The following is a 25,228-nucleotide window of genomic DNA, read 5'->3' on the forward strand; positions in this document are numbered from 1 at the left end:
ACATCTTCCACTGTGCTACATTTGATAGATATCTGTTTAATATTCAGTTCTCACTCAGCCATCAAAAAGCTTTCTGGTTTGAGATAACTACTCTTTATTCTGGGCATGTCTCAAGACTCTGTACTTTGGTCTAAAAATCTCTGTCTGCCTTAGGGAGGGTGAGGGCCGAGGTTTTATCTCTTTGCTGGTGATATTGTCATTGGTTGGCACAGTGTGCCCGTTGTTTTTACAAAACACAACTTGGACAATCTCTGATCTCCCCAACCCTTGGGATGTTTAAGCATTTCAAAAGTTTTGTATTATTTGAGAGAAATGCTAATTTATCATTACCATCACTACTTCAGGGATTTATGAACCATCTCCCTTTATACTTCCCCACCTCACAATCCTCTGCACTGCAAAGAGCCAAGAAAAACAGAGACAAAGCCCTGTGCAGTCTTCACTGTTTCTTTTTGTGCTCTCTAAGAACGGCCACCGGGCTTTATACTGCCCTCAATAGACTTCTTCAGTGATACGTTATCATCTACTGAGCTCAAGCCCCAGACTGACCTGAAAGGTTTAGGTCACTAGTTCTTAATCTTTTAGAGGACAGTGAACTCTATGGGAATGTGTGTTAAAAGCTGGGACTCTCAAAAATACATACATACATACATACATAAATAAAAAGCTAGGACTCTCCCCTCAGAAAAACTGGTGCACATAACTGTATTAAAGTATACCCAGGATTTGGGTTTTATTCAGATAGAGTAAGGCCAACAGATGAAGAGAAAATTTGTTGAAAAAAATAGTTTGTGGAGTTCTCATTGTGACTTAGTGGGTTAAGAACCCAACTGGTATCCATGAGGATGTGGGTTCGATCCCTGGCCTTGCTCAGTGGGTTAGGGATCCGGTGTTGCCGCAAGTTGCAGCGTAGGTTGCAGATGCGGCTCAGGTCTGGGATATGGCATTGCTGTGACTGTGGCATAGGCCGGCAGCTGCAGCTCCAATTCAACTCCTAGCCTAGGAGCTTTCATATGCCACAGGTGTGGCCCTAAAAAGAAAAAAAAGGAAAGAGGAGGGAAGTAAAGAAGGAAGGGAGGGAAAAAGAAAGAAAGAATAATTTGTTACTTACAGGTCCCAAGAATAGGGGGACACAGTATGCCACCCTGGGCCACATTGGCAAGTGTCAGGGTCAGTCAGGAGGCAGGGAACAGGAGTGGGGGGAGGTAGGAATACATGAGCCAGAGCCTTTCTTGGTGTTTCCAGGGGAAAGAATGGGTGAGGCAGGATATGTGTGCTGAATAAGTTTAGGATTAGATAGTTTGGATAATTTTGACAGGCTCTAGGGTGGTCCCTAGTCCATACCTGGCTCTGGGGTGATTTAGGGCAGAGGAAATATTAGTTGAGGGTGTGGGAACTAGATTGATTGGTTTGCACACTTGTAGGCAAGTTGTTTGCTATTTCTAAGAAGTAGCTAACCCAGGGAGGGCAGTCCCCCAGTCTGCAAGGCACCCACAATATCAAAGCACCATAAATATAGAAAGCAAAAGCCATTTAATATGATGACACACATACACACAATTTAAGTTGATGTTTCAGTAGTTTCTTGGAGCTCCTAAAGACCAATTGCAGGTCCAAGTTTTAAACTCAACGTGGGGAGTTCCCTGGTGGCACAATAGATTAAGGATCTGGCCTTGTCACTGCTGTGGCATGGGTTTGATCTCTGATCCTGGAACTTTTTCTTGCATGCCTTGAGCAGGGCAAAAACAAAAACAAAAAACTGCAAGCTAGGGCCTAAGAGCCCTGTGCCTTTGATGGTGTTTGAGTTTGGGCTACCTCTTCATGAGAAAGTCTGTAATTAATTATCTGTTAAGCCAAGAGAATGTAGCAACTGCTCAATTTTTTATGGTAAAGCTTTTCTTTATACTTTCTTTTGACTTTTACTCTAGGAGCTTATTTGTGGGTATATTTGTGCCAAGAGGGAGAAGTTTGTATTCCCTAATTGTTGCATCCAGTCTGTGCTCATAGGGCATCCTGATGACATTTTATATACATGGAAATTTTTGAATGCATGAAATGTCTGGTGCTGATTCTCTCTGCATTTTTGCTCTGGCACCTGCTCCTCTCTTCTTGGAGTTTATCCCATTGCCTAATTCTGTACATTGTTTCCAAACCTTTCATTAAGCATTGTTGGAAATTTCGCTTTTTAACCTCAGCATCTCCGCTTATCTTTTGAACAGAAACAGAACCGTCTCTGACTACTAGGCATTTCCTCGAGTGAAAAGCTCCGCATCTTGCCTTTTCTGACTTTTCAGAGCATGAAATGGCTGTGCTAATCCTGTTGGCCTCAAGGCAAGAGCCTTGCAGAGGCAGACAAAGGGGACAGCGTGCTGCCAGCTTGGATCCTCCAGAGGCCAGAGGGAGAAACTTTTTAACATTATACCAATTTGCAGGGGGAAACTGGCCCACCCTGCTTTGTTTTGGCTGCAGTTTGGAAGGAATTAAATTCTTGGCGTGTTTCCCCTGCATGTAACCATCAATTTCTTAGTGCCCGAGTACTGTATTTTGTAGATTTCCTGAGGTTGGGTGCTTTCCTAGAGTTTCAGAAATCAAACAGAAATGGCTTTAGAAATTCTAGAGATGTCTTTCTGCTGGTTGAATGAATATTTCTCAAAGCCAGAGAAAGGTACTTTGGCTCCAAGTCAACAGACTGAGTTGCAAGTGTGTGCTTTGTGCAAGGTGCTCTTTTTAGGACACAAGGACTGAGAAGTACTTAAGTCTCTTAAAAGGATTTAAGATAGTCTTTACTCCTAAGGGGCTAACAATCTAGTAGCAAGAGTCTACACATATTCAAGTAACCCTTTGTTTCTGTATTTAGTATGGGGTTATCGCACATCTTCTGTGGCAAAGCGTCAAGGTATTTCATAAAAAGATGAGAAAAGTATGTGTTGCATTCCATCAAAGCAACCTATTTCTAATGGACTGTGGGGATTCAGGTCCAGGGAAAGTGTTGAGCAGGAACAGAGCAAGTATATTTAGCGTGTAGATTTTGAGTTGGCCCTTCAGTGGACTGAATTTTTGTACTTTTCTTCAAGTGGAGTAAATAACGACAGAGAGTCCTGCCTGGATAAGAGGGCAGGAGATAGAGCAGAAGGAATATGACAGAATAAGAGCAAGAAACAAAATGCTATGAGGCTTCCCAAGAGATCGTATCAGGTTAATGAGATCAGAAAAGACTTCTTGAAAATCTTTTTGAAAGTCTCTTCTTGAAAAGGGATTGAGAGAATCCTTGACCAGGGTAGGGGATCAGGGGATTTTAGGAAACATTTGTTAGAGGAGAGGGTAAAGAGTCTAGATAATAGGAACAGGATGAGCCAAAGTATAAAAGTGGAGATGTATTTAAAACATATTTCCAAAAACACGTGAGTAATGAGCAGTGGGAGATAAGCACAGAGAGGTAGACAGCAGGCTGTTGAGGGCCTTGAGCAACAAATCAAGGAATCTTGCTCAGTGCAGGCAATGAGGAGCCATTAGAGCTTTTGAGCAGATGAGTGACACAATCAAAACCCTGCTTTTAAAAATAATCTGGTATTGAAAGATGAATTGAAAGAGACTGGAAAGGAAGATAGGTGGTTTTGTAAGGGACAAGGGCCCACAGCTTTATAATAACTGCAAGCTTCTTTTGTGATGTTATCCACACCCCAAGTGGCCTATAGCTAAGTTTGCAGATTGTCATGCCTTCTTTATGACAACCAGCAACAGAGCTGATATTTAAAAGTCGTATATACCACCATGCTCATTGGCTTTCAGGCCTCCCTGAAGAGTGATAGCAGGCCCAGTGTTTTCTGAGGAGTGCGTATAAGCAGCTCCGGCAGAAAGGAAGAGACTAAAACATATCTCAAACTCCTTTTGCTTTCTTTTGTGAGCTATCTCTTTCAAAAAATGAGAATTTTGCTATAGGCCTTTCTCAGAAATTTATCCAACCTGACATTAAAAATAAGCCTTTCTTTAAAAAAAAAAAAAAAAGCCTTTCTTTTCTTCAAAGTAAGATGTTTTAGAGTGTCAATGTGACATCTAAGAGAAAAGTTTGGTGCTGGGCATCTGTTGGTATGCTTCATCTGTGCAGAAAGTCTTTTCCTAGTGTGAACCTAGGACACCCATGGCCTTAGAGCCTCCGCTTTGTGGGGTACAAAGTTTGTGTGGCCGTACTCCATTCATAGCTACCCGCTGGATGGTTTCACCAGTGCAGTAGTTGAGGCTTTACATGGTATAAACTTGATTCACTGAGACTCGGGATATGTTTCTGTGGGAGAAATCTTTTATCTCAAAAATTCCGAGTAAATGGAATGTGGCCATTTCTGCCTACCTTCGCTATTTAGTGGGGCTCCATCTTTTCACTTTAGCCAATTACTGTTTCACCCATACTTTGTTTGACAAGGCTTCAGATTGTGGGGAAGCATTTAAAAGTTTTTCCATTGTGTCCCCAGCTGTTTGCTTATTTCTTTTCTACTACCTTTCTCCTGCCCTTCAATAGTTAGACTTTTTTTTTAATATTAAAAAGTATAGATACGTATATACAGGCACAGGCACACAATACATAATAAGCATTTGTGCCCCCACAGCCAAGATTTGATAGTTGTTAAGTCTGCTTTACTTGCCTCGATTCTTAAAATCTTTTCAGATGAATTTGAAGTACCCTTTGACCTCCATAATGACATTATCCTGTTCTAACAGAGGCAGCCCCGTCATGAATTTGGTTTATGTAACTGTTACCTTTTTAACTTAACATGTTAGTAAAATACCATTGCTTTGTGTTTTAAGAGTTGTATTTATATAGACAATATTTACCATATGTATCATTTTTACAACTTTAAAATTTCAGTATTATGTTTTTCAATAGTCCACAATGACATAGTTTGAATGATTTGGTTTGTTCCCTTTAATTGTTGCCTAGTATTCACCTATACGCATTTTATCACCTATTCCCTACTGATGAACATTAAGCTCTCTAAATTTTTACTATTACAACATGCCTTGAATGTTCCTGACATATTTCCTTGGGTACATCTGTGGCATTTGCTCCAGGATATTTCCCCAGAGATGGTATTGTTTTGGTGCCTTTTTAGTCACATAGTACAAATTTGTTTGCTACCAAAGACATAACCCTCTTACTCCTTAGATGTATAAAGGGCATTTCAGGGCACCATTCTGACTGGTATTTGGTAAAAATGGAAAACTTGAGGTTTGTGAATTTTATTGCAAAAAAAACCTCCAGGATCAAGGAGTTATCTCAAGTCCTTCAACTAGTTAGCTTCATGGAACAAATAAATGTATATGTTGAATATAGGGGATATTATATGGTAAAATGAATAATTTTTTCATAGGTCATTATAAAGGTAATCTCTCACTCTTCCTACTCTTCCTTTTGAATTTTATTTTAGAAAACAATGAAACATGTTCTTTGTAAATAATTCAGATATCAAAATATTCACTGTAAAATGTTTGTCTCTTCTTGCCCCTCTTATTTACAGTCCTAGTCCACAAAAATTCATTGGTCTGGAGTGTACTTTCTAAATATTTCTCTTTGTCTAATCAAGCACATATGTATATTTATATATCTATGTGGCTTTGTTCATTTTGTTTTTTAATAGAGATAGAATCACATAGAACATTATATCAAGGACATCTTTCTGTGTCGGTGCATATAGATCTACTTTATTCTTTTTAATGACTGCATGGTGTTCTATAGTGTAATTGACCATAGTTTATTATGCTATTTTCTTCTTCATGGATGTATAAGTTATTTATAATTAAAGACAGTCTCCCTTTGCAAACTATATTTGCTTAGTCCCATTCCTGGATGTATATACTGGAGTGAAAATTATCTTAACACATGATTTGGTTCTTTGTAATTCAGCCTGTCCCTGTAATAGAGATAGTAAGGACTGTCTAGGGCATATCTTCTCACTTACAGAAGGATAGCTCATAAGGCCAGCGGTGACTGTCCTTGCAGCTCCATCGGTGCTCCTCACCCTAAGTATTTCATGTTTACTCTATGAATGGTATCCTAAGTCCTGCGACTGTACTGCGTTTAAAATTCAAGTGAAAAGCTGACCCCTTCTTTCCCAGAGTTCACTGTCTTAAAGAAGAAGGACGAGACCAGGCAGTACCAATTGAAAACTGATGGCTAAGTGGACGCAGAGATATAAACACTCAAATTCAGAGCAGGCTTTATGTACTTATAGCCCAGTAACCATTTCTGTTACGAAAATGGCTAACATCGTGTGGACAGGGATTTCTCTCTAATTCTGGAAAGCTTCCAGGAGGAGGTAAGATTTTATTTAGGTTTAAAGGCTAGAAAGGCTAATCCAGATTGCTGACTAGCTTCCAGGTGCATCCTTCCAGCAGCATCTGAACATGGAGCTCATTAATAATGCTTTTCCACTTTGTGCCTGATATTAACATCTGAACAGTGGATTTTAATTAGAAATTATTTCAAATTAGCTATCTTTATGTGACAAGTGTTGTTCTCCCAGGATCCCAGAGCGTATGCATGGCTCTGGGGACTACTCAAGTTTCTGAGCAATTTGTGGTTTGAAACAGACCCATTTACCAAGGTCTCTCCCACTTATTTTTGCTCCAGACTTTCCACCAGTTGGTGCCTACACTTTAGAGCAAAGGTCTAAAACCTTTTTTTCTATCTCAGGATATGAAAGAAACCAGCCTGGCTGAGCCAGTAGGGCATAATGTCTTTTTGAATGTCTTAAAGGAGCCAGTTACTAAGATTTTGTCAGGCCCACTTTTAGCAGAATTGAATGTAGTTTTTACAAAATTCTCAACCAGTGTCTTATAAGCAGCTGCCAAGACATGGATTAGGAATTACTAACCTTTTGACTTTACTCAAAAAACCTTAGTCCCTTTACAAAAACTAAATCAGCTGTGTGCTTTATCTCAGTGTAACAAGTTCTAAGATACACAATATTTCCCTTGGACCTACTTGTAGAAAACCTGTAAGATCTTCAACCTTATAGATGTTTCCTTCACTGCAAAGTGAATGTGAAATTGGCAATCAAGACTGAGTATTAAGGAGTTCCCTTCGTGGTTCAGCAGTTAACAATCCTGTCTAGGATCCAGGAGGATGCGGGTTCGATCCCTGGCCTCACTCAGTGGGTTAAGGATCCAGTGTTGACGTGAGCTGTGGTGTAGTTCGCAGATTCGGCTCAAATCTAGTGTTGCTATAACTGTGGTATAGGCCAGCTGCTATAGCTCTGATTTGACCCCTAGCCTGGGAACTTCTGTATGTCTCGAGTGTGGCCCTAAAAAAGGGGCGGGGGGGGGGGGTCGATGTAGTATTGTGTTCCATAGTCCATTTTGTGATCTGACAACACCTTTGACCTCCAAGCCCCCAGGGTTCTTTGTGGTCCCTCAGAACTCCCTCAGACTTTCTGTCTCTGAGTAGGTTTAAAGGCAGTGATTGCAGTGAAATGACACCATGTTGTCCTTGGAGCTAGGCTTGACTTAGAGAGTGTCACAGTCTTGGGGGGCTCCATGCCTTCCCCTCTGGGAGCTGCCTGGCCTCTTTCTTATGTGTTGGCCCCAACTGACTCAGGCCAGTAATGCTGTACCCTGAAAAGTACAGGTGAGATTTGCCAGGCGCTTTGTACCCTTAACAAACTGGGCCCCCTAATGAGAATGTAGGCTCCCAGAGCAATAATTCACGTGTAGGTGGCCTGTAAGGAAAGTTTTAACAAAAGAGTTGGTTAAGAAGCTGATTTATTTTCTTGCTTTAACTCTCTTGTCTTGTGCTGAGTGGGGGCGGAAGAGGAGGGGAGGGTGGGGCATGGTGCTGCTGAAAGCATTTATCTTCATTTCTGCCATCTCCCAGTGTTTATTACCCTGTGATCGACAGATGAGGAAAGCTGCCAGTCAAACCCACGTTCAGCACATTTCCATTTTCCTTCATTGCAGATTTTAGGCTTTTGAAATCTGCATCTTCTTTGCAGCAATAAAGGTCGTATCCCTCCTGCTGCTGACAAGCCCAAGACCCTCTGGTTCAATTCCACTCATTCGTGCTTCCACCAAACAGTAAAAGCCGCAGGAGCCTCAGCAATCTAAGACAGGTGATTGGGATCGGTCCTCGGCCTTTTGGCCAAGATCAAGTCCAAGACAGGTGATTGGTGAGAGCTGTTCAGTGTTTGAGTCAGCCAGTCGCTCTCTTATTCTTTCTCGCACCTCTTTCTTCCTCACTCCTTTTCCCCGCCTCCCTTGCCCTCTGTCCATCCTTCTGCTGCTGAGGCACCCCTGTAAGCAGCCCCATTGTGCGACAGTAAGAGGGCGACAGCTTTCTCCACTCCTTTGCTGGCTTTACTTGGGGGCATGCCTAAGCCAGTGTCCTCCCAGCAACAGAGGTTGCTAGGACCTAAATATAGGAAATGCCACGTTGTGGGGGATGTGGAAGTGGAGGTAGAGTAATTCTTAATATTCTTATCCACCTGTATGTCTTCTGTCAGAAGTAAAAGCTTTGAGGAAATCCCTGCCTGGTGGGAGTAAATGCAAAGTTTTTTGTTTTTGTTTTGGGGCTGTTGGGCTTTTTTTTTTCTGTTCTCCCGAAAACTGGAGTTTGGAATGCTGTTCCTAATAATCTCTCAGTAGCATGTGTTCTTATGAGCTTATTTGTTTTTGTCTTAATGTTTGTGGGTGGAAGAAAGGTAATGATATTCATTTCTTTAAAAATGGATGTTCTGCTTTCATAATTACTTGTCCCAATTACATCATTAGTGTAAGTGTAGATAATTGTTTTATTAGGACATATATATATATATATATATATATATATATATATATATATATATATATATAGAAGAAGGGCAGGTCTACAGAATGGTGATGAAAACGGGCTTCAGCATCCTCATCTACCCACACAGGAGCATCTTAGCTTGACTTCAGATAGCTCAGAGGTCCTAGTCACCCTGCCAGCAGTCAACATTAAACCTGGGGTTTAATGTGATGGGAGGAAGGAGTGAGGACCCGGTGAAGAGTAGCTTACCCCTTTGCTTTAGGGTGATAATTCTGCTAAACTCCTGCTGACACCAGTACCATTGAGACAATGTGATGGAATCATTGACCATCCCTGAATTAGGAAGCAAAATAGTCTTAGAGCAGTCTCACCGCCTTTGGACTTTCTGAAGCTCTCTGGGTCTTTCTGAAGTGGCATGTGCCCTGGGCTCCGCTTGACCCCTTTGAATGGCTTTTTAAGGGAAGGTGGCCATGCCAGGCCTAGAGGTTACATTCTCCCAGCAGTCTTGTTTTGTTTAAATTTTTTTTTTTATTGAGGTAATATTGGTTTACGACATTATACATCTCATATGCGCAATGTAAAGAACAAAAAAAAGTGAATAAAAAACACACATGTAGGAGTTCCTGTCATGGCTCAGTGGTTAACGAATCCGACTAGGAATCATGAGGTTGTGGGTTCGATCCCTGGCCTTGCTCAGTGGGTTAAGGATCCGGCGTTGCTGTGAGCTGTGGTTTAGGTTGCAGACGCAACTCGGATCCCACGTTGCTGTGGCTCTGGCATAGGCCAGTGGCTACAGCTCCGATTCGACCCCTAGCCTGGGAACCTCTATATGCTGTGGGAGCGGCCCTAGAAATGGCAAAAAGACAAAACAAAACACACATATAGAAACAGAGAACAGAGTAGTGGGATTTCAGTTTTGTATTTTTATAGAAATGATGTCCCCTCATACTCCTTTTATCTTTTATTTTCGCCTCAGGCAAAAGTGAAGATTCATTTCAGCTATAGGTAATATACTCAAAATTGATCTTTGAAAGCCTCCTTTTTCCTTCCAAAGGAAATAATTCTGGTTCTCTCAACACTTTTATGATTGCTGGATTCCTTGCAGTGTTTTAACTATTATCTTATTCTCGAATGAACCTGTGGTTCAGGTATAAAAACATACAGTGGAACATTATTCAGCCATAAAAAGGAATAAACATGATAAAACATGGATGAACTTTGAAAACATCATGCTAAATGAAAGAAGCCACTTGATTCCATTTATATCAGATGTCCAGAAGAAGCAAAATTATAAAGACAGAAAATAGATTAGTAGTTGCTTAGGGCAAGGGAGAGAGTAGGGCAGAGTGAGGGGAGTAGCTGCTAATGGGTAGGGTATTTTGGAGGGTGGAGCATGATGAAAATTTTCTGAGATTAGTTGATAGTGATGGTTGTTGTAAAGTTGATTTTGATAATAGTTGCACAACTGTGTGAATATACTAAAACCTCTTGAAGTAGGTAAATTGTATGGTATGTGCATTATATCCCAGTAAACCTATCATTTTTACCCAAACTACTTATATAGTTTGGTCATTTTTCTCAGTGTCAAAACCATAAATGAGAACTAAGAGAAACTTCTACCCTTGGAGGAAGTCTTGTTATCTGCCACCAGGGACTCTTTCCAGGTCCTCAGGCTGTAGAATATTTGACTGAGTTTTTTTTAAAGTGGTGGTAAGGTGATAAAAGTGAGTGTTACGAAGTACTTAGTTATATGTCCCCTGCATAGAACAAGGTGAAAGACTACATTTAAATAATGCTTTCTCAAAAGAAGAATAAGTGTTCTTCCTAGGATGCCATTCAGTATATACTTAGGAAGAATGCTTTTTATGTCCAAATAATCCTGTGTTGTATTTTGCTCTAAGAATTATTTTTCATGGACAGAAACCCATTTATTAATTTACAAAGAGCTCAGTCTATTAAAAAAAAAAAAACTTAAAATAACCAAACATAAAAATGCACATAAGATGTGGGTTGGCAGTGCACACTAAAAGAAATACAATGAGCCAGTAAATAAATATGGAACAAGAAGATGCCCACTGGTACTCTTGAATTATTAAAGAAATGCAAATGGGATTGCCGTATTTTACTTCATAAATTGACCAAAATGTATATTGAATAATGTTTAATTAATTATAGCCTTATTGAGGTGCACATACCATACATTTCATCTGTTTAAAGTATACAGTTCGTGGTTTTTATTCACAGAGTTGTGCAACTGTTGCCACGACCTCTGAATTCCAGAACATTTTTATCACATTATAAAAAAACCCCACACCCATTAGCAGTCACTGACCCTACCCCCTTCACTCCCCCTGCCCACTCCAGCCCTAGGCAATTACTAATCTACTATTTGACTCTGTTGCTTTGCCTGTGCTAGACATTTCATGTAGATGGAATCATGCAGTGTGTAGTCTTTTGTGGCTGGCTTTTTAAGAATTTTGAAAAGTTGATTAGTCATTCAGTTGGACCTGCCTTGGGGTTGCTGGTCTCAGTTCTGCTGGTCACTTAGCAAGCTGGTTCTTGGCTTAACAACCAAGCAGAAAGAGAATAATTGTGTTTCCAGGCTGATGAGTGTTTGTGCCCCCAGCCCCATTCTTATTCTGTCTTCCCAGCAGGGGCAGTCAGAGATGGCTGTCCTGAACTGGGCAGCCTCAAATGCAACAATTTTGTAATTTAATCGTTTCCTTCTTTGTAACTTACCCTTCTTTACCCTCCCAAATTAGCTTTTCTGGTAGATTTGCTAATGATTCCTATTGTTCTGTATTTTCACTGTACTGTTGAATCATACTCTTCGTTTCTCTGCTCTTAGATCTTAGAGAGAGGCTAAAAAGCTGTTTTGGGGAAAAAAAAAAAAAAAGAGGTCCCTAATTCTCCTTTCCAAGCAAGCCACAAAAGAGAAAAATCTGAAAGAAGCAGAGGCAAAGAGATGCATGCTAGCTACCAGGCTTGGTAGAGCTCACCAACCATGTTACTGTCATGACTTTAAGATTTTATTAAGATTTTATCCCTAGACACAGTCCTAAGGCTTCCAGCATACAAGTTGACGACTTGACTCAGTCAAGAATGAGACTTGGCAGCTTGTTTTTTTGCCACGGTTGTTTTCTGATGGTTGGCCAGAATCACTGGATTTAAGTTTCTTTTCTCTCGTGCGTCTCGGTAGAGTAATCCTTATTTACTCTTTGGGTCTGAGGCTCCAGGGAAGAGCTTGGTGGTTGTGTGATAGAAAGTGAACTTCTGTGACTAACAGTATGGTCAGCTGCTGTTTTCTGGAACACGAATGAAAGTTTTGGGCATGCTTGCATCCTCTCTTTTTTTTAACTCATAGACTTTTTTTTTTTTTTTTTTTTAAAGAGAAGTCTTTGGTTTATAGAAAGATTGAGTGGAAAGTACAGAGAGTTCTTATATACCTTTCTCCCTCCCCACAGACCCACACCCCGCCCCTTCTCCGCCATCAGCATCCTGCCCCAGGGTGGTACATGTGTTGTAATTCGTGGACCAACATTGACACATCATTATCACCCAAAGTCCATAGTTTACATTAGGATTCGCTGTTAGTGTTGTAAGTTCTGTGGGTTTTGGCAAATGTCTGATGACATGATCTACCATTATAATATCATACAAAATCATTTCATCGCCCCCCCCCCAAATCTCCCTGTGCTCCACCTATGTATTCCTTTCTCCCCTCAAACTTCCTGGCAACCGCTGATCTTTACTATGTCTGTAGTTTTGGCTTTTCCATAATGACATATAGTTAGAATCATACAATATGTTGTTTTTGCTTCTTTCACTTAGTAATAGACACTTAAATTTCTTCCATGTTTTTTCATGGCTCATTTCTTTTTAGAACTGAATAATATTCCATTGCATGGATATACCACAGTTTATTTATCCATTCTCCTATTAAAAGACATCTTGGTTGCTTCCAAGTTTTGGCTGTTAGGAGTAAATCTGCTATAAACATCTCCGTGTAGATTTTGTGTGGACATACGCTTTCAACTAATTTGAGTAAATACCAAGGAGCTTGATTGCTGGATCATATGGCAAGAGTATGTTTAGTTTTGCAAGAAACTGCCAAACTGTCTTCCACAGTGGCTGTACCATTTTGCATTCCCACCAGCAAAAAAATGAGAGTTCCTGTTGTTTCACATCCTGTTCAGCATTTGGTGTTATCAGTGTTTTGGATTTTAGCCATTCTGACAAATGTGTAGTGGCTTTTCATTGTTGTTTTAATTTGCAATTTCCTAATGAGGAATGATGTTGAGCATCTTTTCATATGCTTATTTGCCATCTGTATATCTTCTTTGGTGAGGTGTCTGTTCAGATCTTTTGCCCATTTTTTAAATTGGGTTTTTTGTTATTGTTGAGTTTTTAAGAGTTCTTTGTATATTTTGGATACCAGTCCTTTTATCAGTAAAGTGTTTTGCAAAGATTTTTCTCCGTGTCTATTGTCTTTTCTTTTTCACATTGTCTTTCACAGAGCAAAAGTTTTTCATTTTAATGAAGTAAATTTGTATTTTTTTTCTTTCATGGGTTGTACATCTGGTGTTGTATCTTAGAAGTCTTTGCCAAACCCAAGGTCATCTAGATTTTCTCCTGTATTATATCCTAGGAGTTACAGTTTTGTATTTTACATTTAGGTGTATCCGATTTGATTTTTTTTTTTTTTAAGTGTAAAGTTTGTATCTAGGTGTATTTTTTGCTTGTGGGTGTCCAGTTATTTCAGTACCATTTGTCTGTGTGTGTGTGTGTGTGCTAATATAAATGGTATTGTATTTACTTTTCTTGTCTTATTGCATTAGGTAGGCTTCCAGTACAGTGTTGAAGAGGAATGATGAAAGGAGACATCCTTGCTTGTTCCCAGGCTTAGGGGGAAAGCATATACAGTTGACCCTTGAACATTGTGGGTTTAGGTACTCTGACCCTTGCAGTTGAAAATCCATGTATGACTTTAGAGTCAGGCCTCCATATCTGCCATTCTGCACCCTTGGAGTCAACTGCAGATGAATTATGCAGAACATGTAGACTGTGTAGTGCTATAGTACGTACTTGTTAAAAAAAATCCCCATATAAGTGGACCCACGTGTTTCAGACTCATGTTTTTCAAGAGTCAACTGTCATTTCTCACCTTTAAATGTGGCTGTAAGTTTTTTGTAGACATTGTTTATCTACTTGAGAAGTTTCCCACTCTTCCTATTTTAATGGTTGTTTTCATCATTAGTAGGTGTTTGGTTTTGTCAGATGTCTTTTCTACATTATTGATATGGTAGTATGATTTTTCTTCTTTATCCTGTTGATGTGATGGATAATATTAATTGATTTTAGAATGTTGAACCAGCATAGCTTATAATTTCTTAGATATGTTATTTTATTGGATTTGCTAACATTTTGTTGAGGATTTTTATTTCAGTATTCATAGAAGATATTTAGTCTGTAGTTTTCCTTTCTTCAATGTCTTTGTCTGGTTTTGGAATCGGATAGTGTTGGCCTCACAGCTTAAGTTAGGAAGTGATGCCACTTTTGTTTTCTGGAAGAGATTTATAGAGATTCGGTGTAATTTCTTCATTAGGGGGTTGGTAGGATTTACCAGTGAACCCACTGGGCCTGGCACTTTCTGTTTTTGAGAGGTTATTAATGATTGATTCAGTGTAATAGATATAAGCCTATTCAGATTATCTGTTTTTTCTTGTGTAAATTTTGGTAGACTGTGTCTTTCAAGGAATTGGTCAACTTTATCCAGGTTACCAAATTTGTGGGCATTGAGTTGTTCGTAATAGTCCTTTTTATCCTTTTAGTGTCCATGGGATCAGTAGTGATAGCTCTGCTTCATTTCTGATATTAATAATTTGTGTCCTCTCTCTCTTTTTCCCTCAGTTAGCCTGGCTAAAAGTTTATTGATTCTATTGATCTTTTCAAAAGGCTAGTTTTTGATTTTTCCTTTTTTCCTCTCTTGATTTCTTGTTTTTGGTCTCATTGATTTCTGCTCTAGTTTTTATTGTTTCTTTGCTTACTTTGGATTTAATTTGCTCTTATTTCCTAAGAAGTTTAAATTATTGATTTTAGATCTCTCTTCTAAATCTGCATTCAAAGCAGTAACATTTATTCTAAACATTGCTTTTGCTACATCCCACAAATTTTAATAAGTTGTATTTTCATTTTCATTTAGTTCAAAATATTTTAAAATTTCTCTTGAGATGTCTTCTTTGAGCCATGTGTTATTTGAAGTGTGTTGCTTAATCTCCAAGTATTTTGGGATTTTCTGGCTATCTTTGTGTTATTTGATTTCTAGTTTAATTTCCTTGTGTTCTGACAGCATACTTTATATGATTTCACTTCTTTTAAATTTGTTACAGTGGGTTTTGTGGTCCAGAAGGTGGTCTGTCTTGGCCCAAGCTGTTTTTCTTTTTTCTTTTCTTTCTTTCTTTCTCTCTCTTGGTCTCTCTCTCTCTTTTTTTAGGGCTGCACCCGCAGCATATGGAGGTTCCCAGGCTAGGGGTCTAATCAAAGCTACAGCTGCCACCTATGCCAGAACCACAGCAACGCCAGATCTGAGCCACATCTGTACCTACACCACAGCTCACCGCAATGCTGGATCCTTAACCCACTGAGTGAGGCCAGGGATCGAACCCACAACCTCATGGTTCCTAGTCAGATTCATTTCTGTTGCACCGCAATGGGAGCTCCCCTAAGCTGTTTTTCAAGAACTCCAGACCCCAGGCTCCTTATATATTTGCTCTTAATTCTGAGATTAAGTGCTTCTCTTTCTTGGTCTCAACATGTTAGTTGGGCCAGTCCCTTACAAAAGAACCTCTGTCTGTGGGCTTTTGATTACAGAGCTGTACCTATAGAGGAAAAGCATACAGAGATTGGAGTAAGTGATTAAAATAATTTTAGTAGTGGTCATTTATTAGACACTTATTATTTGCCATCATTTGACATTTATTATTTCAGTAAGTTTTTCAAACAGACCTGTAAGTTGTAGATATTTTTTTTTTTTTTTGTCTTTTTGCTATTTCTTTGGGCCGCTCCTGCGGCATATGGAGGTTCCCAGGCTATGGGTCGAATCGGAGCTGTAGCCACAGGCCTACGCCAGAGCCACAGCAACGCGGGATCCGAGCCGCGTCTGCAACCTACACCACAGTTCACGGCAACGCCGGATCGTTAACCCACTGAGCAAGGGCAGGGACCGAACCCGCAACCTCATGGTTCCTAGTCGGATTTGTTAACCACTGCGCCACGACGGGAACTCCTGTAGATATTTTTATTACACCTTTTTTACAGCTAAGGAAACTGAGGGTTTGAGAGATTAATATACACAGAGTCATACTACCGTAGGTACTAGCAAGAAGTATCAAAATCAGGTCTATCTGATTCTGAAGCCCATATTCTCAGAAACTATTGCTGACAGTTCTGGTGCCTTTAGCAGCAAGCATTGAAGTCATAGTGCTTTCTGAGAGCACCTATCTTGGAGTTCAAATGTAGGCTATATTTATCTAACTTGGAGTTTCCCAACTAGGAGTGGTTTTGATCCCCGGAAACACTTGGCAATGATGGATACATTTTCGGTTGTTACAACTGGGTTGGGGAGAGGGGGTGTGCTACTGGCATCTAGTGGGAAGAGGCCAGGGATGCTGCTGAACATCCTGCAGTGCACAAGACCCACCCCACACCCCAAACAAAGAATTAGCTGGCCCAGAATATCAATAGTGGAGGTTGAGAAACCCCAAGTCTAGCCTGTTCCATTCCATTATTGAGAGAACCTCGAGGCCTTGGAAATCCCTCAGCATTCTGTCAGATTTGGTTTTTTACATAAGTGCCACCTGTGTAAATACTTTGTGGCTCAGTCCATTAACTCATTCTGGCACATTCCGTATACCTTCAGCTTAGTGGCTGGAGGCCTGTTAAATGGTCAGGGGTTTTTAATAGGGTGATACACTTTTTCTTCCTGATGTTTCCAAGAGACAGGCTCAGCTGGCCTGAAGTTCTTACAGAAGAAAACCTGGTGACAATACTTTGATTTGTTGCTGGCACCTTTAGCTCCCTAATCTCTGTTTACACAGCACTGAAAATCAACTCTCTGTGGTGCCAGCCTCCATGCCTCCTCAGCACTCTGGCACCACTGGCAGAGAACACCTCTCTTCCACACGGCACAACCATACATGATTATGTTATTGCACAGCTGTTCTCCAGACAGTGTTCTTTAGGCATGGACATACAGGATGCTTCTGGAGCTGTGGGTTGGAGTCTCAGTCCAGTTGCAGATAGATCCGTAGAGCTCTTAAAGCATCTGGTATTTTCCTTAACTGTTTTCCTGTTTGTAGCTCTCATCTTCTCCCCCACATTTTAAGTTCCTACAATATGGGGTTTGTTTCTTTAATCTTCTTCCTATCCCCTCTCAGCAACTAGCATTTCTTTCATTATATACTAAGAAAATCAACTTGCCTTCTTCCATTTTGGGTTATATGCTTCTAAAAAAAATGTTTTTTTCAAATAACCAGGGTTATATGCTTTCCTATTAAAAGCTGGAGGAAATTACAAGGAACTAAAGTCATTTGAGAGAGACTGGTGGTCAGAGAAAGATGTCAGCCATCTAGATAAGCAGACCAGAGGAGCAGTTTATAAGCTCGATGGAATTGAGGCTGGGTGGGTCCAAGTGAAACTAAATAATTCTCTCCTGAGAAGTGGACCTTGGAAATTAAAAAAAAAAATACTTTCATTATCAAGGAGGCCTAGAAAAATCTAGAAAGTTCCTATTAAGAAAGTCCTATAAGTAGACTTTGACTTTGACTATGACTCAGAGGATCAGCAAAATTTCCCAAGTCAGGTGTAATTATTAGAGAATTTTCTGTGAAGTTTAAGCAAAGGCATGTATTTACCTCATTTGAGTGATATGCCACAGGCACCTCAGTAGGGATTTGAGGTCAGTGGGCTCACTGACATAGTCCTCAAATGCTACCTTTCTTAGGCCTTCAGAGTGATCTGTGACCATTTGGGACTATTTGAATCTGCAAGATTTTTCTTCTTTTTTTTTTTTTTAAGCCACACCCATAGCATGGAAGTTCCTGGGCCAGGGGTTGAACAAGCACCACAGCAGTGACCTGAGCCATAGCAATGACATCGCCAACTCCTTAAACCACGTAGCCACAAGGGAACTCTTGAATCCATAAGATTCTAAAGAATGTTTTAATGTTTTGATGGATATTGGTATCGGTTTATCGAGAACAGTATTTCTCAACCTTTATTTTAGCATTACCTTCCTAAAGAGCCTTTTTAGATATTTTTTTCCCTGATCACCCCCCTCCCATGAAGTATTATTATCACAGATATGCTGTATATCTCTTCATATACTCCGGTACTTTGAAGGAAACTAGCAATTGTACTGTCTAAGATATCCTCCCACCTCCAAGAGCCAGTTTCTACCCCCCAAGGGGGCAATACTGACTGTGTTGAGAATACTCTAGAAATGTCATCATCTTGGAAATGATTTGTTGTTTGTACCTTTCTTTACAAATTGAAACTAGGACAAGGACACCATCAAAACTAATATTGAAGTGGCCTGCAGCAACTGGGGAAGAGTGATAAGAGTACTTTTCTCATATTTCGTGATTTGCGTGGAGAACCTTTTCTCTAAACAATCTCTTGACCATCTGAAGAAAGAATAGGGAAACACCAGGAGTAGCAGAGCAATAAATGCAGCTCTCTAAAAGAGAGAGAGAGGGGGGAAAAAAAACTAAAAAAAAAAACCAAGACCCTTTTGCAGTGACATGCAGAAAAGGAGGATGGTGATACTGAAGAATCCGTGTATAGAATTGTCCATTGTTCCAGGACTGGTCAGTTCAGTTCTGACAGGTTTGGTTTCTTCAAGTCAAGAGTTGATTTGCAGCAGAGAATACCGTTTAGGTTGTATAGCATACAAGAATGTTCTATTCTCCTAAGAGAGATCTGACTCTGTCTGATCAGAAGGGTGGTTGTATATGAAATGCACCAGAAGGAGGAGGAGGAGGAAATGACATGTTCATGTAAAATGAAATACAACTGCAAATTAAAGTGTCACCCTGTTTTTAAAAAATCCATTTTTTATTTAATTGGTTACCAAGGAAAAAAATGTTATACAGAAGTGTATGTCTCAGGGAAAGTTAAACCGTGAGATGTTACAAGTGAATCTGGATTCAGGGAAGTTCTCCTGGGGCAGCGCAGGGCAGGGGTTATGAAATATTGCCTTAATAAAGATATTCTGATGCGGAAAAGCTAGGCTTATAAATTTCTGTTGTGTTACATGCTAGGGGTCCACAAGAGATGAACAAATATTACCTCATTTGTTCTTTGCTGTCTCTCTGTATCCAATCAGCTGAATGCTGGCTGCCTCTTCCCTGGAGGAAGCTCCCTTTGAGATGTTTTATTAGGAGAAAGGTCATATACAAAGGAAATGCTTTCTCCCAAAGAGCGCTGCTTACCGCAGAGACAGCCAGTGCCTGAAATGCTTTTCTGTGTCACATTTTTCATGTTTCTTTTCCAATATTTTTATGAAAACTGATCTGTATCTTTAGATTGTGAGCCTACCAGACAGGATATATGGCCCTCAGGAAATGTCAAGTAATAATAATAAGGGAGACGATTATATTAATATAATATAATATAATATAATATAATATAATATAATGTAATATATAATGTAATATGGGATTATATTTACATGTAGAGTTGTTCTTTTTTTTTTTTTTTTTTGGTCTCTTTAGGGCCACATATGGAGGTTCCCAGGCTAGGGGTTGAATCAGAACTGTAACTGCTGACCTACATCACAGCTCGTGACAACGCAGGATCCTTAACCCACTGAGAGAGGCCAGGGATCGAACCTGCCTCTAGTCAGATTCATTTCTGCTGAGCCATGTGAACTCCTAGAATTGTTCTTGAGAAACATTTCTGGTTTCTCTTTGAGATAGAGACTTGACTTTCTTCAGCCTTAGTTGTGGCTCTTCCCTTTCTCCCTCTCCTGCTGATCCCAGTTTTGTCTCATGTTTGCAATGGAAACATGTAGATGAATATTGTAATGTGCTCTCTTTGTCCTCTCTTGCATCAGGGGCAGTGATTGGTGATGGACAGTCTGCCGTGGCCAGTAATATTGCCAATACCACCTACCGGCTCCAGTGGTGGGACTTCACTAAGTTTGACCTCCCAGAAATCAGTAATGGTAAGCCAAGGGAGAACTGGGGTTACTGGTGGAAGAGCTATCTCTCTTACTGGTGAGCCAGAGCTAGAACCCCACGTAACACTGCATTTTTCATCTCCTTGAGCAGCTGGCTGCCATGTGCCATTTCTGCAGCTCCTCTCCAGCTCTTGTTAAGCAGCTCAGCAAACGTCTTGAGCACCCACCCTTAGCAGTACCTAATGCTTAGGGACAGTGCTCAGAGCAGTGTTAAGGTGGACGCCAAAAAGAAGATATCTGCCCCAGGAGTTTACTGACAAGTAGTTTATTCTCCCAAGCCTAAAAGTTTGGGTGGAACTGAGAAGAAGAGGAGGAAGGGGAAGTGAAGGAACTGAGAGTCAGACCATTGAGGAAAGACTACAGAATGTTCGACTCCTGTATTAGTCCGTATCGGAATGGAATGAGGGGAGTGGCCTGATTGAGGTATGATTCATAAACATGTCTGAAAGTCCATTTTCCAGCTTCTGCAGGAGTCCGCAATCCCTTGCCCCAGCCGTTCAGTTGGAATCACGACATTTAATGTATATATTTGTCTATTTTTGGCTGCCCCGCGGCATGTGGAGTTCCCAGGCCAGGGATCAGATTTGAGCTGCAGTTGTGACCCACGAGCCAGATCCTTTAAACCACTGCATTAGGGAACGAACCCACATCCTCGTGGATACAAGAGAACTTCCCTGAGCTGCAGTGGGAACACCCTGTACTTTACTTTCTGTACTTTTCTATGTCTTGGTTATCGTTCCATATCAGAATATACAGAGTTGACTCAGGGAGTTCTCTTACGGGTTAAAGATCTGGTGTTGTCACTGTAGTGGCTTGGGTTCCTACTGTGGCATGGATTTGATCTCTAGCCTGGTAACTTCTACATGCTGTGGGTATGGCCAGTAAAAAAGAGCTTACTCATTCTTTTTGAATGGCTGCCTAGTATTCCACTGTGAAAATGGAATCTCTAGATTCTGTTTTTTAACCCGTCTTCTGCTGAGGGACTTTTAAGTTGTTTTCAATCTTTTGCTATATTAACTGTGCTGCAGTTTGTCATTTTGCACATGTGCAAGTATATCTGTAGAATAAATTTCTAGAAGTGGGATTGGATTGTAGGGAGGAAGAATATGTGATTTGGGTAGATACTGCTAAATCCCCCCCTGTAGAGGTGATACCATTTTATACTCTCACTCATGAGTCCTGTGATTCCCTAAGCTCTTGTGTGTAGAATGTGCTGTCCTATTTTGGGGTATTTGTAAATCTGATGGTAAAAAATAGTATGTAGGTATTTTAAATTTGCATTTCTCATATTACAAACCAAGTTGTGTGAGTCTTCATACATTTAGCCACATGTGTTGCCTTTTCTCGACCTGTGTGCTTTCCCTTGTATTGTATTGTATTGCATTGCTGGTTTTTTCCTTATCAGTTCTACAGGATCTCTTTATAAATCAGGAAATTAACTTATAATAGGAGTTTCCTGGTTGTCATGTGTCTTTTGACTCTGCTGAAGGTTATTTTTGTCATAGAACTTATTTTAAGTAGTCAGAATTATCCAACTTTCCTTTCATGGTTCCTAGATTTTGTGTCATCATCAGGAAGATCGGTTAGTACTTTCGTATTTTAGTTTTTTACCTTCAAATCTTTGACTCACCAGAAATTTAACCTAGACCCAAATAAACCAAGTATGATCCACCTTTTCCTCCACATGGCTACTCATTTATCCCAACCAATTTATAAAATGGTCCATTTTTCCCCATTGATTTGGAATGTCACTTCTACACCATCCAGGAAACTCCTTTTAATTTCCTGTGTGCATGTAGATGTATTTCTTCTGTCTGTCTTGTCTATCCTGTCCCATGGATCTGATTATTCATGTGACGGTACCGTATGGGTTTAAGTTGGAAGCTCTGTGTTTTAGAATCTGATAGGTCTCCTCCTGTTATTTTTTTCAATCCAAAATTTCCTGCCAACTTGAACATTTTGGTTTCTGTATGGACTTTAAAACTACTTCACTTCTTCCCTTCACTCCCTTGAAAAAATCTTGATAGTGTAATTAATGAGATTGAATTAAATATGTAAAATAACTTAAGGGAACTCTATTTTTATGCTATTTTCTTATGCAAGAACATAGTATGATTTTCAGTTTCTCCAAGTCTCTCTTGTGTTCTTAGGGATTGTTTTAAAGTTTTCTCCAGGTAATTTTATAATCGTAATTTTATGCATTTTTAAGTTTAAAGTTTATTGTTACAAGCTTTTTTAAAAAGTCTACTATTTTACCAAATTTGTTTACTAATTATAGTTTTTATTCAAGTTAAACCTCATGGTTTTCTAGGTATATTGCCTGTAAATAGTAATAATTTTATCTCCTCCATTCCAAGTTGTACACCTGTGATTTCTTTCTCTTGCCTAAGCGCATTGTCTGCTACCATTAGGCCAATGTTCAGTAACAGAAGGCATCCTCACTGGTCCTGACTTCATTTCAGTAGGAAAACTTCCAGCCTTTTCCCAGTGAGCATATTGCTGACTTTTGGGTTGAACTAGGACTAGTTTATCATCTAAAGGAAGCCATCTGTGCCTATTGTGAGGGTTTGTTTTTTTGTTTTTTTTTTTGTTGTTGTTGTTGTTGTTTTGAGTCGCACCTGAGTATATGGAAGTTCCAAGGCTAGGTGTCAAATCAGAGCTACAGCTACCAGCCTACACCACAGCCACGGCAACACCAGATCCTAGCCGTGTATGCAGCATGAACTGCAGCTCACGACAATGTCAGATCTTTAAGCCACTGAGCAAGGCCAGGGATCAAACCCACATCGTCATGGATACTAGGCAAGTTCATTACTGCTGAGCCACAGCGGGAACTCCTATTGTGATTTTGTTTGTTTTTGTTTTTTGTCTTTTTGCCTTTTCTAGGGCCTCACTCGTGGCATATGGAGGTTCCCAGGCTAGGGGTCTAATCGGAGCTGTAGCCACCGGCCTATGCCAGAGCCACAGCAACGCGGGATCCGAGCCTCGTCTGTGACTGACACCACAGCTCACAGCAACGCCAGATCCTTAACCTACTGAGCAAGGCCAGGGATCGAACCAGCAACCTCTGGTTCCTAGTCGGATTCGTTAACCACTGAGCCACGACAGGAACTCCCTATTGTGAGTTTTTATCAAGAGTCTGTATTGAGGAGCTCCTTGGTGGCCTAGTAATTAAGACTGACCTAACATTGTCAGTCCTGTGGCTTGGGTTACTGCTGTGGCTCAGGTTCCATCCCTGGTCTGGCAACTTCCACATGCCACAAATGTAGCCAGAAAAAAAAAAAAAAAAAAAAAAAAAAGAATGGATATTAAATGTAGTCATGCTTTTTCAACATCTTTGAGGGTGATAATATTTTTTTCTTTCATTTGACCTAATAATATGATCATTATGTTGATAGATTCTGTAAGAACCCATTCTTTAACTATTCTTTTCTTTTTTCTTTTTTCTTTTTTTTTTTTTTTTTTTTTTTTTTTGGTCTTTTTTAGGGCCTAACCTGTGGCATCTGGAGGTTCCCAGGCTAGGGGTCAAATCGGAGCTGTGGCTGCTGGCCTATGCCACAGCCCTAGCAACACCTGATCCAAGCCGCATCTTCAGCCTACACCGAAGCAACGCAGGATCCTTAACCCACTGAACAAGGCCAGGGGATCGAACCTGCACCCTCATGGATCGATTTGTTTCTGTTGAGCCACAATGGGAACTCCTCTAAGAACCCATTCTTAACATCCCTTGAATAAACCCCACCTGGTTCATGGTATAGTCTTCAGCATTAAATTCTTCCTATGTAGCTTGCTAATTATTGAAGCGTTTTTTCCTTGGTATTTGTGAGATGGAGCTATTCTTTTTTTATAAAATCTTTGATTTTGGTATCAATGTTTTGCTTATAGAGCAAATATAATTTGAAAGTTTTTCTTCTTTATGTTTTTCTGGAATAGTTTAAGTAGTGTTGGAATTACTTGTACTCTTTATACTTTAAAGGTCTGAGCCTCATGATTTTTTCTTCTCTTTTTTTCACAAGCATAGGGAGAAGTGAAACTTTGATAACTTTTTCTCTGTCAGCTGTCCTATGATGATTAAGCAGATGTACTTGAGCTACTGTTCAGGTTCAAATCCTGCTCAGCCATCTTCTGGCAGTGTTTCCTTGGTTACACTGATATCAAATGAGGGTTATAAAGTGTTATGAGGGTTACAATAGTGCCAATCCCATAGGATTGTTTGAGAATTAAATGAGTTAATACACGTCAGGCCCTCTGAACAGTACTTACAGTAATAAATTATCAATGAATGTTAGCTCTTTTTTTTTTTTTTTTTTTTTTTTTTTCCTTTTTCGACCTCACCCACAGCATATGAAAGTTTCCAGGCCAGGGATCGAATCTGAGCCACATCTGTGACCTGTGCTACAGCTGCAGCAACACCGGATCTTTAACCCCACTACGGGCCAGGGATCAAACCACCAGCACCACAGAGATGAGCCAGATCATTAACTCACTGCACCACAGTGGGCACTCCAGCTCTTTTTTGTCTTTCTTTCTCTCTTTTTTGGCCATACCTGCTGCATGTGAAAGTTCTCAGGCCAGGGATTGAACCCGAGACACTGCAGTGACAATGCTGGATCCTTACTTAACCCACTGCACCACGAGGAAACTCCATAATGTTAGCTCTTTTTATACCTTTTTCTTGGAAGTTATACCATGATCCTTTGACAGTATGACCATAATTCTAAGGTCACACCTGCCCCTGTGCTCAGTATTCTTGAGAAATGTGTTTTCTCTCTTTGGAGAGTGATGTTCATGTAGAGAAGGTAGTTCTTTCTTGACCCTCATCTGTACTTGGTCTCTGATCCTTCTGAAGCATGTTGTTTCTCCCCAGTTGAAGATAATTTTCATTGAGAGAAAAATAAAATATTCAGAAGAATACAGGGACTGGACATGCTGTTAGCATAACTGAAACAGTGGTTTTGGTTGTCCTTAACATTCTTTCTTTATACAAGCCTCTACTTGTTTCGACTGCAACTTCCCGCTGCTCTCCTTCTGTGTTCCTTCTTACATCCTTTGATCATCACTTTTGCAAAATCTGAGCTGATCAAAGAACATCATGTATAGCCCGATAACTGACTAATGTAGTTTGGCTCACCTTTCTCCCTCACTTAAATCCTGTATGGTGTAAGAATTCTGCTTTTTAAAAGTGCCCTGTTTTTCTCAGTTTTGGCCTTGGG

General features: G+C 40.1%; 1 protein-coding gene across 41 annotated transcripts in view; it reads left to right on the forward strand.

The window, feature by feature from the left end:
• AMBRA1 (autophagy and beclin 1 regulator 1) overlaps window positions 1-25,228 on the forward strand; it is a 183,711-nt gene that overhangs the window by 119,850 nt on the left and 38,633 nt on the right. For all 41 annotated transcript variants that reach the window (XR_014836996.1, XM_085011243.1, XM_021085244.2 and 38 more), the window contains one exon: window positions 19,890-20,000. Coding sequence is in view for 40 of the 41 variants with exons in the window: in XM_085011243.1 (XP_084867369.1) it covers window positions 19,890-20,000 (111 nt within the window). In the remaining variant the exon portion in view is untranslated. The remainder of the gene's footprint in view (window positions 1-19,889; window positions 20,001-25,228) is intronic.

Source organism: Sus scrofa, chromosome 2, assembly GCF_054392235.1.
Source record: "Sus scrofa isolate SSC_HxYL_T2T_F1_AM1 chromosome 2, Sscrofa_HxYL_maternal_Yorkshire_Landrace_v2.0, whole genome shotgun sequence".
NCBI classification, from domain to species: domain Eukaryota; kingdom Metazoa; phylum Chordata; class Mammalia; order Artiodactyla; family Suidae; genus Sus; species Sus scrofa.